The following is an 18,532-nucleotide window of genomic DNA, read 5'->3' on the forward strand; positions in this document are numbered from 1 at the left end:
GCTCCGTTTCCTCCCAGGAGGACGTCAGGGCTGAAACCGAACCCCTTTCTTCAGTATTACCTGAGGGAGAGGGGCACCTCGATACTAATCAATTATTACAGACCTTTAAAGCCATTTTCATTGTGATCTCCACCCAGACCCTCTCGTTTTGGTGAGCTTTTATTTAATTACGCCACATCTGCCCGTGAATTATTAATGAATCGATAAACAGCCAAGGCAATTTATTACATTTTAATACATTATTAATAATAACCTCGGATACAGTTAGATGCGCAAGCGTATAGAACACTGAACCACTGAACGCAAGTTTTCCTTAATCTATTTCCTGATATATTCGTTAATATACTGCTCATTTTTATCAGGTTATATACTTAAACAGCTTCAAATTATAGTTTGCGGCGCCGGCTGTATTATGATTCTTTCTCAGAAAGCGTTGAGATTTTCGGAAGGAGGGAAGCGCAGAGGTGCAGGTTGGATTCGCATAGTAGGCACCTGACAGCTGGGAAAATCCAGGTAGTTTCATATAATATCTTCTGGGGGCGGTTGCAAGTTGTTAAAATGAGGAGAACTGACGTTTTAAGAACCTGAAATTCTTTACTTTTGAGTGACAGATGCGCTTTAAAGGCTCAGTTAAGAACAATAAGTCCTTCATCATACGAGATTACCCATTGTCAGTTATTTGATTCAGAGGTGATAGCACGGATCTCGGAGTTAATTGTACCTTTGTTAAAAATGCGGTGGATTTGTTCATTTGAATGCGTAATCCCTGTATTTCCAGAACACACATTCCAAAGCACATAAACAATAGGATCGTGGGAGAGAGCAAGACGGATTATGGTCTTGCAGACAGTACCCCTGAAACGCGCGCAAGCGTCTATAATTGTGAACGATATAAAAAAAGAAGCATGTATGACATTATTGTCCTGATAGCACGTGAGCAAATGCAACTGGGAATGGCCAATAAACACATTTCTTACAAAGACAGGGGGGAACAGCAGTAAACGTAGTCCTTCAGAGCTTGATTTCCATAATTCGCATTGTGTAAAACCCTAAAATCAACAAATTTTCCTAAGAACAGACCGTTGTCCCGTTTTGAGAGATCAGTCCTCACCTGGAAACTTCTGGGACGTCTCACTACATAATGAGCATATCTGTATGTTATTGTTTTTGAAAATTCTTAAAATGTTATCCCATTGTAAAGGTGGGTCATATATATTGAGAAACGAACATGAATCTCCTGCTGAATGCACAAGATACTCGGGATAAGTTCATGTTAAAAATCATAAATCAAATAATGTGTTGTTTAGTCACAAAGTAGTAACTGAGAACAGGACACCTTCTCTACACACGGGGGTGTGCAGAGAGCATTGGAAATATAGCTGCATTTGGTACTGCTGCTCACTGTTCCGGAGATAGTCGACAGGTATGACATGCTTTTCTGACAAAAAGCTTGATTCAATTATAGCGCACAGCGTATTGCTCATTCGAATCACCCATTAGAAACAAAGGTTGTTTATGTTATATATTCCGCGGTCGCTGAAGTCGAAACGCAATACTTTCTTTTGTTGACATGTTGAAGACAAGTTTCTCTGCAGGCAGAGTGAATCGTGTCCAACGTGTGGCCACATACTTAAAATGAGCTGAAATACGTATTTGACTCGACGCGAAATTTACATGCAAATATTGTTTTGAAGGAGGTTAAACGACATTCACATCCTAACAGAGAAGAAAACGTTTTCACCGATTTTCTCTTGCTTTTTTCTTTCTTTATACGGTGAAACATAAAACCGGTCCATTAGTAAATGAGTTCAGTGTTTCGCGAGCTCTTTGCAGTCCAGCCGCTGTTTTAAAGAATAGATCACATTTCTTTATCTTCATCTCCATCTGCAACGTGATACCAGGGCAACACAACGCACACAGCCACTCACCCAAAAAGGGTGCACTATTTTTTATATAAAATTATTTTCTGGCTCAGAAATTGAACGTGCATGTTCAACGGCCGGTTTTCGTCTCTAATGCGCGCCTCTTTCGTCGTCTTGGACTTTATATTAAAATAAAGCAAAGCTTTAATTGGTTTTAGCAGCTCTACCAGGCACCTGTAAAAACAAACTTTGTCAGTGTCTCGGGAGGCTCTGACACTAGGAGGTTCCTGAAAGCTATCCCGTTCTGTCTGTCTTTGAGGATAATGCAATATATTCAGCTCCGATATGGCCTGCAATTAGATCCACCTAACGTGGATTCAGCTCAGCAGAAGAAACAGTGTACACATTTTAGACATGTTTGTGTTTACCGAAGCCTGGACAGTTACACCGCCAAATAATAAATAAAGGTTTGTGGTTTGACGGAATATACAGACTTAAAAAGGAAAACAATTGAGTTTAAAGGCGTGCTTTAATGTCTTAGCTTCATGAAGATCGCTGGGGTTCCAAAAGTAATTAGCTTCAGGGTTGTAATGTGTTTTTAATCTCTGGTAGTGCTTAGTGTAATTCTTTATATTGAGACTATGCGAAAATGTTGAATGTTGAAGAATATTATTGTTAACGCAACGAATAGTGCTCGTTTTGTATTGCATTTCGTTTCTAGCTGGAAGCTTATTTTCCATTATTAATTTTAACAATTAAATTCATTCGTTTTGATAAAACAGTTAACAGTTAAACAGGGAGAGATGCTACATAGGACATGACTTTATGAGCTATGAATTAAAGAGGAATGACCATAAACCGTTTATTTTTGAGTGCCGAATACAATCACCTTGTGACGGTGATGGGTACACATGATACACGTTTTTCAGTGTGGATAATGCAGAGGCTGGTTTTAACGAGCTCTCACAGGGTACTAAAGGGTACACGTTTGTTGAATAACAGACACAATTCTGTAAAGAGGCTAGCATATTCCCTAAATATCATTATCAAAACAACAGATTGTAGTCTGCAAACAAACCGAGGGACAATACCATTTATCTCAGTCCAGGTGGGTGTAGGAAAATATTATACTTCTTTATTACGAATTCTATCAGAATATCGTTCAGAAAAATTGAGAAACTCATTAATGGTAAAAATCCGAAGCGCACATACACATCTTTCTGTCGGAGGTTAATCTTGTTTTGAAAAAGAAAAAAGAGGATAGCATTCTATTTAAATTCTCCTGCCCTTGCGTGGTTATTTTCATTTATTTGATATACCTCTACTATTTCACGCAAGACGCGCATTGCCCAAGGCCTCTTTAGTCGACAACTGTATGAGCGAATGGACGTTGAGCGAGGCCGATACCTGGTCCTGACCATTATACCACGGGCTGCTCTGGCCTCCTAATCAATTCTAATGCAATACCAATTGGGGTGTCTGATGAGCAGCTCTCGGGTTTCTGTAATGTCTCTACCACATTGCGCCGCGCCTCCTCCTTTAACCCGAGAAGCCAAGGGGACGTGCCCATTCTCAGGTCATGATTATTTCAAGATGTGGACTTCTGCCTCTGGGCGACGACTGGCGAGATCTTTGCTACTGCACACTGCTGAGGCGGATGGGAGGAGGAAAAGAAAGGAAAAGAAAAAAAGGACCCACAAATGCATACCAAGAAAGCACCTCATAAATAAACGTCATCGTATTTTACATCTACCAGCTTATGCGTCCATGTCTATGGGCATTTTCGTCCTTATGCATATGATCTGTTAAATATGAAGCAAGGCTAAATAAACAAAAACAGAAATCAGGCATTTTTCTTCAATCAAACCCACGGTGTCAGCAGCTCAGCGAGACAGTACAGATGTTGTTCAGATATCTCAAAATATGTAAACTGCATATAGGCCTACTGCGTGCTTGACTTTGACACTTTTCTAGACTTTCTATCTGACCTCGAGTTAGATTTAAGAAGTCGTTTTTACAGTAATTTCACAAAATAGGTTGTTCACACAAGTAGGCCCCGGACAGGAGCGCAATAGAAAATATTACCAAATCTAGTCTGCTGATGTTAAGTGTTTGTCCTTGTCGTTGAACAGGGCCTTGCAAACACTCCTTTCCTCGTTCCGGTTATTTGTTTATGAAAGTCCACTCACAGTACATAATACACGAAGAAAAAGAAAAATAGCCTACTGATCAGGCATATGTCTTTAATTACGCTTAATGGCACTGACTTATTTTCTATAGTGCGCATATTATCAGATGTATTTAGAAATCGTAAATTTCTCAATACGAATTCAAAATCGATTCCTATTTGCGGATATAACCTCACGCCCTTCCTTCTGACATGACGAAATAATATTTTCTCCTGTCTGTGTTCTATTTATATGCCTACTTGAATCCCATCAGGTTGATGTAAGAACGTATTACGAGATGCCTAAAGTGCAGTGCTTAAAATGCGAAGGGTCTCGGAGAGCCAGAAACACAACAACAATTGACTTAAACGAGTTAAATGCAATCGGAGATGCGATTATCATCTTAACATAATTTCCTGTCACGTTTAAAAATTAGGTATTGTTTAAAAGCATTGCGTTATTTCCCCCATTTAAAAATCGTTAATGTTTATGATTGGTCTCTTTACTGGCAAGGCCATTGACGTGCATCATTCAAAGTCTTTTACAGTAGCGGTCAAGTGCTTCATGTGACCGTTATGGGAAAAGTAATTAGGTTAAGTAAGTAAATATGTAAAACGGTAAGATATTTGCTCATAATGAAATATATTCTCTATATCGGAAATTTGTCTATGAAGATATTGATTCCTAGCCTTTATTTAGAACTTGAAATATCTTGTAGACACGAATACGTTTCCGGTGAATAATATCATAAAAACAGGCCAATATCCACAGTTATAGTTTTCATTACCAGTGTAGTCGAATCGACATCGTACTTAACTCCTGTGCGGCTGTATTAAAATCCGAATAATTCAGAATGCATTGTAAATATCAAGTTCGCGCAGATTTAAGGTGTTTATTAGCTCGGATATGTTAACCCATGCTGTTACAGCGCACTGTGGTTTGGCAGGGAGAGGGCGCCAGTTAAAAACAAACTACATTGTTTCCATACCGCGCTGGCTAAAATAAAAGATTCGTTTCGTTTATTGTTCCTCGGTGCGAATGATGGTGGCATTAATATAATGTTAACCTCATATAAAAGTGCTTCATTTAAAAAAAAAATCCTTTGCAGTGTCTGTGTTGTAGACTGCTGCAAGAAGTAGGCGTTTAATAGAATAGATTCATGAATGGATGATTTAATAGAAATTAAAAGCTTGATTTTAAATTAAAAAATTTAAATGTACATATTGTATCTGTATATGTATATTGAATATGTATCGAATTGTATATATACAGTTATATAATAATTTACTTGATATTCTACACTGAACAATTAACAAAATAATCACACGTAATAACCTTTTCTCTACGCTCTTTTCTGACCAGCACCAGACAAAGAAGAGGGGGGAATCGGACAGGTGGCTTTTGGCATGGCGAAAGAAACTGTCAAGCTCAAATGGCTTTCAGACAAAGTAAAACTCCTCAATAGTCATCTGAGAATCTTATCTGTGTAGCTCCTGTTACAAAGTGGGGTTCTGTTCTGGGAAATACCATTTGTCCAGTGTGGTGTGGAGATGGAGCGGCCTCCCAGCTGTTACTTCTCTCTCTTCCTCCCCTCTCCCATTTCAACGGAGAACAACAGGCCGCAGCTTGGAGCACTGTAACCATTTACTTACTATTTGCGCGCGATCTCCCCCTCTTTCTCTATTTCTCTCTCTCTCTCTCTTGCTCTCGCTCTCTCACTCACTCTCTCTCTCTCTCTCACACACACACACATACCCCGTTTGCGGATATATGCGTACAGACTCCAGAGTACGTTGGCCATTGCGTGTTGCGGTCCGCGCATATGTTAAAAATTGTGCAGAGCGCCGCCGTTCTTACCATTACCTTAAACCAGCGGTACATTTTTTTTCTTTTCAGGTGATGGACTCAACATGTGTTGAGATAAATTCACCTGACAGCTCAATTTACTGACCCCAGAGTCAGAGAGCTGCTGTACGGAGGAGTACTCCGCAAAATCAGTCCTATTCATATTCAGTATTCAAATCATGAATATTCAAGACTCTTTTCAGGAAGATCTGCTATGGCGATACTCTTTGTCAAGCAAGGACATGGAAAGTTTATGATATAGGCATATGTGAAAACGTGGCCGTGGGAGTATTCTCATTTGGCCTTAAGGTTCAAGTGATTTACAACCCAATGCAAGTAAACTTTTACGCTGGTAAATCTATGCGCTTTGGTAAAATCTCAGTGAGCCTTCTGCACACGGCGACTGTGCTGTGACCATGCCATAAGCTGGCATGTTGTGCGCCCCAGCTTACTTATGTTCCTGTATTCCTCAATGCAATGCTCCTGCCCTGGTCTGTCCACCCTTATTATCAGTATTATAACAAGATGCCACCCTCCACATAATAAAGTTTAAGGCTCCCGTTTGTGCAAGACCTCTGTTGCTCTTGATGCCCAAAAACCAGCACTCCAGCTATTTTCAGGATTAATATGCACACATGAATTCTGCCACAAAGAAAAGGAAACTTTTAAGTTTTGTGTAAAACTGAGCTCTAAAAACAGTTTTACATTCAGCCGAACCCTTCCGTTGCCAAGAAATATGTTTAGAAGCAATAAAAGCTCATAAAATTATTTTTTTTCTGTGTGTTCATTTCCCTCCCTTTAGGATGTCATCTACAACCCCAAAGCCCTCCACAGCCCATGACTAATGTTTTGTATGTGTATTTGGGATTGCCATGGCTACTATACACAATATGGAATACATGTATGGCGTGGGGAAAGGTAAATACATTACAGTATTGCAGTCTTGAGGCCTAGACAGCCAGTGTATGTGAGAGACTTATCGCTGATTTCCATTACCAGTGGAGGGACTGCCTCCGAATGCTGGTATTCTGCCATTGATCTGCAGACAGGCACGCTTTAAAGGGCACGTAATGATCGATTTGAGCGAGGGCTCTCTGAGTCTGCGCACATATGCCATTTTGTTTGAAGATGAACACAAATGTACGCCAAAATAGTGGTGGGTCTTTGAACGGCACAGAACCCCCCTGACCCCTGACCCCTCATTAGTGGAACGCAGAGCGCTGGAGCACCGCGCTCTTCAGGTCATGTTACATATGGCTTGCAGTCTGCTGCAGAGCATTAAATGTCAGCTTTGAAATTTCCATAAGGCCAGAGGTGAGCTTTTTTAATAAGCCCTGTTCTGGGGGTGCCTTTTTTTACTGCTCGCCTGTGCGTGTTTTACTGTGCACCTTTTTCACTGTGGACAAAATGATGCCTCTGCCCGTTTCAAATGAAAATTCTTACCACACTCCGCTTCACGGGAATTGACTGAGGGTAAAGTAATGGTGTCTTCTTCAGAATGAATCTAATTTCCTTATTCACCTGTGGGAAAATGCCATTTTAGTAGATTAAGCAACAAGCTTCTCTCTGAAAGTGTAAAAGGACAATGTAAAAAAATACAGTGATTGTCCACGTCATGCAACATGACCGCTGTTTACGGTGTGCCCCAGTTTGTGGTGGTAAACATGCCAAGGCAGATTTATTTAAAAGTGAGCATGGAGTTTCTCAAGGAGCAGTGCTGGCCCTTTTCATTAACCAATGGTAAGAAAAGGAGCAGTATTTTTTACAGTGTCAGTGCCGGGAGGAGTTCAAAAACGTCTTTGCAAAACCCCCCCACCCCCCAGCTTGAGCCCCGGGAATGGGACAGCTTTGCTGTCACGTGGCTGACGCAGTTTTGTTTGGGGCCCAACAATACCAGTTTCATACTCTTCAATATTAAAAGAGGTGCTACCTGATACCTGGCAATCAGCTAATCTAAAGTCCATGGCGACGAGGTCACCTACGTGCGGGTAACAATACACTGATTACCCTCCTCCTTTTTTTTTGCCTGAGCAGCATTCAACAGGCAGTGACTCACAGGCTCATTGTGTATTGGGGTCATACACATCACCTACAGTGAGTTCTTCCCACGACAATGCGCTGTAAACCAGAAGAGAAGGAAAAAAATACCATCGACCCCTCACAGGATCCGAGTACAACCTCCGCAAACTATACCTCAGTGACTTAATTATTGGGCCAAAATCGGAGAGGGTGAATTCTGGGAAAGCCTCTTGGGCCACTGGGGTTGTGCCATTCGGAACGGAGAGCGAGAAACTGCCAGTGACTCAGCAGTTTGTTTACGTGCGGCTTAAGGAATCAGTGCCCCAGATCTACCCAAGCGGGGACCTCCTGCGGCTCCACAGAGCAGCTCAGAGACTAACAGAGAGCACAAGAGCATTGTGGGCCAGGGAGGCCCGCAGACAGACCCCCTGTACAGTACCTCTGGAAATCTCATTGCTGTTTATTTGAATTACTGGCTGAAACGTGAATGAGGGCTAATGAACTCCAGGTTGCCAGGCATGTGCAAATGATCACCGCAAATTCTAGGCTGCAGCACAGGCTTGCGGGATCAGTGCATGCATGTTATACCTATCTTCCTGGAGCTCTGGTCTTAAAGCCCTTTAAATGTAGAGGAGGAGTGTGCTTCCTGCAGGGAGGATTTTATACCCATCAGTGACTCAACAGAGAATCCCACCGTAACTTAAATGATAAAGGGAAAATAAAGTAGACACTACAGCAATAAAACAATGAGCATTACCACATTAAAGAAAAGAGTAATAAATAATTCAGCTTCACACAATTACTTAAATAAATGAGAGTCTTGGACTGAATTACTAATACAAGTGGAACTACTGGTGAGTAACACAAGTGAAGGACATGACTGTTTTTTTCATTGTAAGTATAAATATAAAGTTTTAATGGGGGTATGGAGTTTTAGAAAAATAAGTTCACATCATTTCAGAATATAAACAGACAGTTCAAGCTTAAAAGTCCTATTATTAACGTATGTGTACAGCTCATCTTTGGTATGAGAAAATTAAGCATGTTTGATGTGTCATATGCTTAGTGTACCATCACCAAAAAAAAAAAAAAACAGGAGGAGTTAGTAGCCACACCCAGAATTGTACCTTATTTAGAACACAAAAAAAAGACAGAAGGCACATGAAAGCAGGACATACTCATGTAACAGACTACACTCACCATGCAAAAGAAACAACACAAGAATCCCTTTCCATTGAGGAACACATAATGGCAGACAGAGCGCCCGGCTACAGAGGAGACGCGGTCGATAATGACCGCGATGTTCCTTCGGCAAAAAAAAAACAGCGCACCGCCATGCTCATCTCAGTACCTCGCTAACAAAAGCAAAATTCATGTATTTACATATGTGCTTGCATCAGACTTAGTACAAAAAAAAAACAACCATTATAATAATTCACACAGACCCTTTGCAATGAAAAATGGGACTTGACCAGACTGGCTTGATGTATTGCACTTAGGGGAGCTGCATATTTCATCAGACAGCTGGATTGGAGTGACACCGCTCCCCTTCTCTCTCTCTCTCTCTCTCTCTCTCTCTCTCTCTCTCTCTCTCTCTCTCTCTCTCTCGTCCATAGCTGCATGTTGGTCTGGAGTGGCTTGTACAGGGCACTCGCATCACGGGCTGCGTCCAGACCACTGGCGGGCTGCAGACGTCCGCTTAGTTCACAGGTTCGGAGAACAACATACGCTTTTTATTACATTCTTCTGCGTGAGGGCAGATATAGTGCAAGTCGGGGACAGGGTCGACAGGTTCGGACATTCCGTCGGCAGAAAGGCACGTTTTGTCTCCATACGATTCACCATAATGGCTTCTGTCTCAACAGCGTGAACTCAGGGTACGGTACGAACAGAGAGAGCGTCGGAGACGCTTGTGTGCATAACCCCCTTGAGGTGCTCCATAAAGGACTGCATATTTCTGACACTGCTACGAACGAAGAATGGTCTTCTCTGCACATTCTTCCCTTCTCTGACTCAACATGGCGGGATTAACGCTAGCACACTTCTCAGTGGTATACATGTCCGTACAGGGTGACCTCCCCGGTCAGATCCTGATGACACAGTTGGTCACAGGGTGTCTTAGTCACATGACCAAGGCTGTTCAACACCTGCTCCTGCTCTTCAGACACACCAGACAGGACGCAGTGAGCGTCCACACAGTGGGGTTTAACGCACACTTGAATTTGCTCGAAATACATGCAACTACTAAGAATTCAATATCGTAAAAATAGTACGAGGAGCAATTTTTTTGTTCAGAGGAGAGCTCCCACAGGTTTTCTTTTGACAGAGTTTGTTGAGCTAATCTGATTGGTTAGAATTTATTTACCTATACTGGGTGTCATTTGATCACTTTTAGGAACACTTGCAAATAATTTAACACTTCAAGGAAATTAAAGATTCAAATAAAAAATATAAATGCCCCAAACCCCTTTGCTGATATGGATGACGACGGGAGACCAGAGGTTAGAGGTCACCAATGTCCTCGTCCATCTGTACGGTCTGCAGTTTGGCCAGCTCCTTCTCCTCTGACTCCATCTCCCCGCACATGACCCTCACCATGTCGCTCATGCCCGCCGCGCCCACCTTATCTTCTGTGATGGACAGGAAGTTGCCGTTCAGGCCGGGCGCGGGCGGGTGGCTGTGGGGGGTTAGGGGGTTATGGCCACTGTAGTCTGAGGGGAGCAAGTGGTGGTGCGTGGAGACAGTCTGGGGCCCCAGGGGGGCGCTGACCGAGAGCGTGGCGTAGTCCCCCCCCTCGGAGCTGGAGGAGCTGACCACCGTGTTGGCCGGGGCCTGGCTGGAGGGCAGGGCCTCGCCGGAGTTCAAGGGGGAGGGGGAGTAGCTGAGCTGGCCGCCCTGGTCCAGGTGCAGCCCAGGGGGGAAGGCGTAGCCCTCGCCCTCCACGGGCTCCTGCTTGATGATGGGCTGCACCGCGTTGGCCATGGTGTAGAGCACCGTGCTGGGCTGCAGCGGGGCCAGGACCAGCTTGTCCTGGGACTGCTGCTGGAGGGAGAACGAGGAGTCGCCCCCGGGAGAGCTGACCACCACGCTGTTCAGCGGCACGGCACCTAGAGAGGAAGACAGCAAAGCTCACAGTCAGACATGTCAGCGCTTGGGGTATTGATTGACTCCCCACGTGGCGCACCCACAACACTGACTTCTGTCTTTGCTGCTGCCCTAGCTCAAACGGCTGGGTAATTACAGGGGAATCATGCCCGGTGCTGATGATGTGCCTCTAACTGCTCACAGCCGGCCCTGTGGAGCTCTGACAGGTAGCAGCAAAGGGAGAGACAAACTACAGGCATACCACCAACAGCAATTTCTCCCTTCAGCTTTTATTGCGTGTTACTGCAGTGAGATATGTTGTTTTCTCTTGCTGTCAAATCCAGCGCTGTAATATGATTTCCTCTAGATCTGGAAGTTTGTCATGACTTTATGTCTGAATCATGTCTGTACTCCCTTTCCACACAGATAGAAATAAGTAATGATATTCTGAAAGCCTATTTCAGAAGGCTTCAGATATTCTGAATCTCCCCTGTGGTTGTTATACTCTGACATGTCCCACAAAATTGTTACTGTCCACAATACAAGGGCATCGAAGTCCACAATCACAATGTTATGGCGTAGGGTACGCAGTGATGTATGTTTTACGCATATACGGCAGTGAACCTTAAAGCAGATATAGTGCTTGTTAAAATACAAAACGTGTCTCTTCAAAGCCGCGCCAGCAGATGTCTCCTGCCAGACGGAGTTTCGCCTGCTCCGCCAGAGAGAGAGAGAGAGAGAGAGGCCCATGGCGCTAATGGAGTGGCTGTGTGTGGTGTGCTCTGGTCCCTCTCTGCTCTGCGTCTCAGCCCCTGTCAGTGCGGCGCGGCGACGGGCCTCCCGCCTCAGATACACCCAATTACTGCGCAGGTTCGGGGTCAGGCTGGTCACTCCACAGAACACACAGCACAGCTCAGAGGAAATTAACATTGTTTCAGCGTCTCGCTAGGAGCCTGGAAACCAAACCTCTGGTTTTTTTTTATTTCCCTTTATATTAAAAAAGGAGGGAAAAAGGGCTTTGGCTAAACAAATTTAATGTCTGTTTTTCATTTAACTGTTTGGCACAACGCGCTTCCTCTTAAATCAAAAGTTCAACAATGGGGGCTTTTATTTTTATGGGGCTTGTAAATCATATATTAAAAGAATGATGCAGAAATAAAAGGACCATGTGGAGGGTAAAAGAGTTCAGGGCCCGCTAAACTGCTACAAACATATCCATAAAAGAATGATAGAGAGATCAATCTGGCCTGAGAGCCGGGCCGAAACTGAGGGAGGGATGGGGTGCTAGGTCCCGCTTGGCACCCGGGGCTGTTGGCAGTTCGAGGGGCTGCACTGCGACACCCCTAAACACCCTGCCGCCCTGTACCCTCACCTGCAGCTCCGCTCTCCGCCAGCAGGTGGGCAAAGGGAGGCTGCGGACCGGAGCCACGCTCCGTTAAATATTCCGCGCTCATACACCGCAAGTGATGGAGCAATTAGCCCGGGCCTGACAAGCCAATTTCACCCCGCTGCTGCCAGCTGTCCTGCAGGAGCCATAGCTCTGTTGCCTGGCTGACCGGGGAACAACCGCGAAGCAAAACTGTCTCACAGCTGAGCAAGAACAGAGTTTATCATCTTTAGCCTCACCGACTCCAATAATCAATCTGGCCGTTCTACTCTTAATGTGGACATAAGAGCAGTGAATGACCAGAGAGTGTTCAATTTCCAGATTAAACGAAGGGGACACGCCACAGGACAGAGGGCTTAGCTGCGTTCATCCATCTTTTGTAGCTTCTGCCACATCTGCAGAAACTGCCCTGTAACATTCACCAGAACACCTGAAACACGACTACCTAAAGCAATTTCTTATGTCTTAAGCTTAGTTTTCCTTTAAAAAATAAATTCAAATCTATGGTTTCATGCACTCATATCTCTAGCAGCTAGCTTGTACCTTGTCTGGCCAACTATTGAAACTTGGTCATGCAGCACTTCTAACATTGTTGACTCCTTATATGGCTTTTTGCTTGTGTTGTACTCTGCCTCACTTGTAGGTCGATTTGGATAAAAGCATCTGCCAAATAAATGAATGTAAATAAATGTAACATTCCCGTATGCACTAACTTCTCTTTCCCACTCTGAGTGCATTAGTTGCATGGCGTGTGGGATGTTGTGATGAACCTACCATGAGATGAGGTAGGGGGCAGCTGCAGTGGGGGGAGGCCTGCGTTGTTGCTGTTGAGCAGCGACGTGCTGCCGCTGTCTGTGCTGGGAACGTGGACCAGGCTGTAGTTGCCGAGCTGCAGGGACCCAGTGGAGGAGGTGAAGGTGAGGACGGAGGAGGCCCCGCTCTGGGACGCGAGAGTCTGCACCCCCTCCAGCTTCACCTCCGCGCCATTCACGCTGCCGGCGAAGGCGGGGTAGGGCAGCGGGGGGGAGCTCGCGCCCAGGCCATTGAGCCCCTTCTCCTGGGGAGCCTGCAACGGCGTGTCTCCGTTGGAGCCGCCCAGCAAGCCCTCGGAGGAGGGACGGAGGGGGTTGAAGGCCAGGGGCTGGGCCCCCAGGTTGAGCCCGTTGAAGAGGATATTGCCGGGCGCCTGGATGTAGGAGTTCCCATTGTGGAAGATGGTCGAAGGGTTGGTGGTCACCAGGTTCCCGTTGAAGACCACTCCGCCCCCGGAAGACATCTTGATGTCCCCGATCTGCTGGATGACCACGCTGCTGTCCAGGGCGCCCGCCATGGGGAGGGCTCCGTGGGCAGCCATCCCGTCAGACGAGTTGGACAGAGGTCGTGGAGAGAGGTCATCCTGGCCCTTGCTGGACTCATCCTCTGTGCTGTGGTTGCCATCAGATTCACTGCATAAAGAGAGGAGACAGAGCAAATGAGGCATTTTAGGTGTGTGACACAATAACCACTCCGCCTGCTCCTTTTGGAATGGTTTAACTGTAATGACCCTTTTTGCTTACAACACTGATATTATTTCAAGCATTATGGGAGAGCACACAAAAACACTTCATTGCATTATTCTGTGTAAGGCGGACTACTCCTCTGTACCTCTGTACATTTCTGTGCCTTAGAGGCGCATGGTAATTACACTGGTCCAGCTTACTACTGCTGTGGTCCTCCTCCCCTGGCCCTCGACAGCACAGCTGTTGGCAGTGCATCTGCCGGTGGCTCTCACAAGAGCCTATTGTGAACAGGAGAGAAAGCTCTGTGCCCCAACGACTTTTACCCCCACATTTTTCCTGGGGGCTAAACTCAAAGATACTACCTCCCATTGCCCCTGTGCTGCTGTCCAACCCCTAAAAGTTACCCCCACCTCAAATTCCAAGCAGCGAAAGGGCTGCTTTTTATGGGATGGGGTTTGAAGTGCCATATGTGCCAATCATACTCTTGCTATCACTGCCTTTACAGTCATGGGGGGGCTTTGGAACAGCAATTTGTAATTTGCTTTCCCTGATATTGAGATTTGTAAATAAAAAGACGCCAGTGTGCTCCAGAAGCTCTTGTCCAGTGGAAAAACAAGAGAATCAAAATGGATCATTCCATCTGAAAATGACATAACTCATTTATGCCTGAATTTCAATAAGTTGTATTTCTTAATGGATAACATTCTTAATTTCACAGCAGGTTGATATATTATTTTCACATTGATGGTAGAGTTATTCCAGCTACAGCAATTTTGCTATTGAGGGTCTGATAAAGAATCAAAACCTTAAAAGTGACAATTACTTCTGTTAAATGATACGTTGTTATATAATTTCAACCACAAGAAGCGGTCCTCCATGTTACAGACCATTATGAATTATTATGTCCATTTTATGGATAGTAGTGCCCAGAGTCGAAAAACTCATCCTTTAAGGATGCTGGAATGTGTACCCCACGGAGAGCAAATTGGATTATAGCCCTAATTTCTGACTTAATCTGACACAGACCCCTCTAGTTTAGGGTACGTTGAGCCCGTCTATGACCATTTGGCGCAATAAACTCTCTGGAGACAAATGTCAGTGGTCGCTACGTGCTAAACACAAATGGTCACAACGTTTATGGGCACTGCCTACCGTTAGGACACAGCCAGTTGGAAGTCCTGTTCACTGAGTTTACAGTGTTTAACATTAGCTTCTTGAATATTCAGTTTAATGAAGCCTAATATAAGATTGTCGAAGCAAAATGTGTTACATTTACCATGGGTAAAAATTACAGTGTCCATTAGGTAACACAGTGCATTATAAATACGAAAAGCAAAAAAAAAATGTAGGCTACTCGTAGGATATAAATCAGACGCGCTCTACCCTGGGCGGCACGCTATAAATTTCTTTAGCGACTGAAACAGCTGCACCCCCATCACTTTTAGAAAACCCTAAGCGAGCGCGTCACACAAAGAACTCTATTGACTTTGCAGGGCTCTCGCCTCATCATCCAGACTTTTCTTTCATTTACTGGATACTACGGAGTACGACCATCTTGATCTTTCGCTCTCTAAAAGTGCTTAATGTTCACCATTGATCACTACCAGCACTTCAAAGTCGCAACATTAGAACAGTTCTGCGTTGCTCTGTCGTGGGCGAAAAAAAAAATAATCCCGCTAATACAGCAGACTTCTGTTTGACTACAGAAAAACGTCCTTCAAGGCGAAATGCCTTTGAGCGATTTATGACATCAGCTTTCGGGGAGGGGAGAAAAACGCCTGTAGGGGAGAGAGAGAGAGGTCACCTCCACCAGGTGCGCACGAGTCTGATTCACAGAGAAAGAAAAACAAAAACTCAGGAATAGATTGTTCGCCCCTGCCTCCTGCATGGGGGGTGAGCAAATCTTTCATGAAACGCTGAGGGGCAGGTTTTCCGATCCTTCCCTGCTAAGAAGAGTAAATAAATAGCCTGAGTGATTTATGTGCAACAGCAAGGCAGGGGATTCAATGGGTTTTAAACGCCATCTAAAAGTAAACACACACACAAACTAAAACAATAGGCCTCCGAAATGCTAATACCGACTGTTAATTAGGGACGTGTTAAAAGCCATAGGGTAAATATTGAGTCTATATGTAGGTTACACAAAATAGATAAATTGTTATTCGATTTCTGTTGAACAGGCTACTTAGCCTGATTAAAACTAACATCTCATTCTTTATTTGATAGTATATGATATGGCCTACATTTATATGTTAAATATAGTGCAAAGAGCACGACAATTATTTTTACCCACAGCGAAATAGCAAGCGAGCTCTCGAAATCTTTTTCCGTGGCGCTTGTACATTGCAAATGAAACCCGATCTCAACCGAAAGAGCTTCATATTTCAAAACATTAGTACCGCGTACCTGGCACACTTTTCTTTTGGAATTATCTCTGTAAATGATTAACGCTGTCACCTTACAGAATGAGCGCAACAGACTGCGCCTGCTGTTACGACTGGGCTTCAACGATGGAGGGAAGGGAACGCCAGGTGAGTCAGTACGGGCTGACCAGCCAGACAGAACGCCGCTAAGGACCACATAATTCTAAATAATGTCTGGAATGTAAAGTTTGGCTGTATTATAACTGTGAAATGTCTAGGTTGCCACGGTTCAAGGCATCACAACAGAGTGAGCGAAATAAATAACGGCGGAAGTTTTTTCCTCACCTCTTTGACTGCGCTTCAGAAGGGTTCCTGTCCCTCTGTCTCCTGTTTTTAAACCAGTTGCTGACTTGGGTCAAGGAGAGCCCGGTTATTTTAGCGAGATTCCTCTTCTCTGCTGGAGAGGGGTACCTATTCTGCTTGTACAGATCCTTCAGCGCGTTTCGGGACCTCTCTTTGAAGCAGTAAACCGTCTCTTCCCCGTCCCAGATTGTTCGTGGAAGGGGGTATTTCCTACGCAGGCGGTATTTATCCACAGCGCCCAGTGGTCTTCCTCGAGCCTTCTCCGCCTCGGTGTACCGTGCCTTGTACCACAGGTCCTGTAGTGAGGAGTGATTAGAGGGACTGAAGCTGTGGTTCTCTAGGATACTGTACAGCTCCTGGTACCGAGCCTGGTGGAAAGCCACAAGAGCTTGGGCTTTTAGGATGCTTTCGTTGCCACGTAGCAAGTCACTCTGTGGTAAGGACCATAAAAATCTGGCCAAGCGATCCACATTGCCTCCCTGCTGCAGAGCCTCGCACACACACGCGACTTGCTCGGGGGAAAAGGCCAGTGAGGAGGTAGCGCTCACGAGAAGTTCAGTGTGGACCCCATCTGCAGCTGAAGTTGCATGCTCCATAGACAACTCCGCAGTGTCCAGCGCTAGCAGCTTGATAGTCTCCCGTTTATTTCCCTTACCATTTTCCTTCTTGATCTCATTTGAAACTATGACTTCGTTTGAGGAAGAAGACATTTTTTAATGCTTCCTGGTAAGTCACTCCTCCTGGTTTCGGCAGTCTTTAGCCGATCAGGTTTCCGTTCGCCATGCAAACGCGATCAGATATCTGGCAGCGGCTGTAAGAGGATAGGTCTCTCCTCTCCTCTCGTACCAACGTGACTTTTACTCCGCTAACTGTAGCAGGAAGGGGGCAACGGGGTCTGCCTGCAGAAGAGCAGTCTGATTGGCCATACAAGGCTTTATGGGGGAGGAGCGAGTGTGATCCTGTTTGTCCTGAGACTGTCAGTCAAACATGCCGCACAATGACTTACCTGCATAAGGTGAACTCGTAAGAGAGATGCAGAGCTAAACATCTCGATTGTCCGTAATATTGCTCACCATTGCTGGTGTGTGTGTGTGTCTGTCTGTGTGTGTATGTTTTTGCACGCGCACCTGTGAGAAAAGTCTCTCTAAAGTCTCATAAGTATACAAAACGCAACATACAACAAATATAGGCTGCAGTTATTTCTAATGCATATTTGTTGTATAAAGTACAACAGGAAATGTAGTTGAAACGATACACACACTGCATATTTAGACACATTCTTAAAAGCAAACATCACTGTCAAATAGATAACAATGCCCAAACTGATGATATCGATGGGGATGATAAAGATCGTAATTATAGATCGTATTATTATCATGCCACTACAACTAGTAGTGCAGAAGTAGCTGTAGTGGTACAACTGATAATGATCAATAGAATACTAGGCTATATTATATAATATGACATATTATTGATAATAATTTCGTGTCTTAGATGAAATTATAAAACTCGTGACAATGGTATAATTGTAAATACATGGTATAATCCCCTACAATCATGGCGTTTCCCTTTAAATCATATTTTTATTAAGCATTTTATTGTTCAGATTTCTATTAAATGTCTATACCGTTAGACACTGTATGGAACTGAAGTTCTAATTGCATAACCCACCGCAAGCAAGTTTCAGCAAAGTTTCTGCAACGACCTGAACGCATCATGTGAAAATCATTTTTTCACTAAAATAAATGTAAATAAACATTCTCTTATGCCTATATTTAAGATGGTAATCGTTCACGTTTTTTTCGTAACCACCAGATATGAACACAACTATAACTATGTATCTCACTTTTACCGCAGATGTCAAGCGCGCTGGAACGAAAAGGTGGGAACTATGTTCTTCTCAGCTATTTCTCGGCCGGAATATAAATCCTGTGAAGCAGCC

At 44.3% G+C, this 18,532-nt stretch overlaps 1 protein-coding gene across 1 annotated transcript; it reads right to left on the bottom strand.

Annotated features, from left to right (window-relative positions):
* Positions 1–9,507: 9,507 nt before the first annotated feature.
* On the bottom strand, positions 9,508–17,420 carry six4a (SIX homeobox 4a). Its single transcript, XM_036542472.1, has 3 exons — positions 16,573–17,420; positions 13,140–13,810; positions 9,508–11,001 (listed from the first exon to the last, which is right to left on the bottom strand). The coding sequence occupies exons 1-3, from the start codon at positions 17,298–17,300 to the stop codon at positions 10,397–10,399; spliced, it is 2,004 nt and encodes a 667-aa protein (XP_036398365.1). The 5' UTR covers positions 17,301–17,420; the 3' UTR covers positions 9,508–10,396.
* Positions 17,421–18,532: the final 1,112 nt, after the last annotated feature.

The sequence above is a fragment of the Megalops cyprinoides genome, chromosome 12 (assembly GCF_013368585.1).
Source record: "Megalops cyprinoides isolate fMegCyp1 chromosome 12, fMegCyp1.pri, whole genome shotgun sequence".
NCBI lineage: Eukaryota > Metazoa > Chordata > Actinopteri > Elopiformes > Megalopidae > Megalops > Megalops cyprinoides.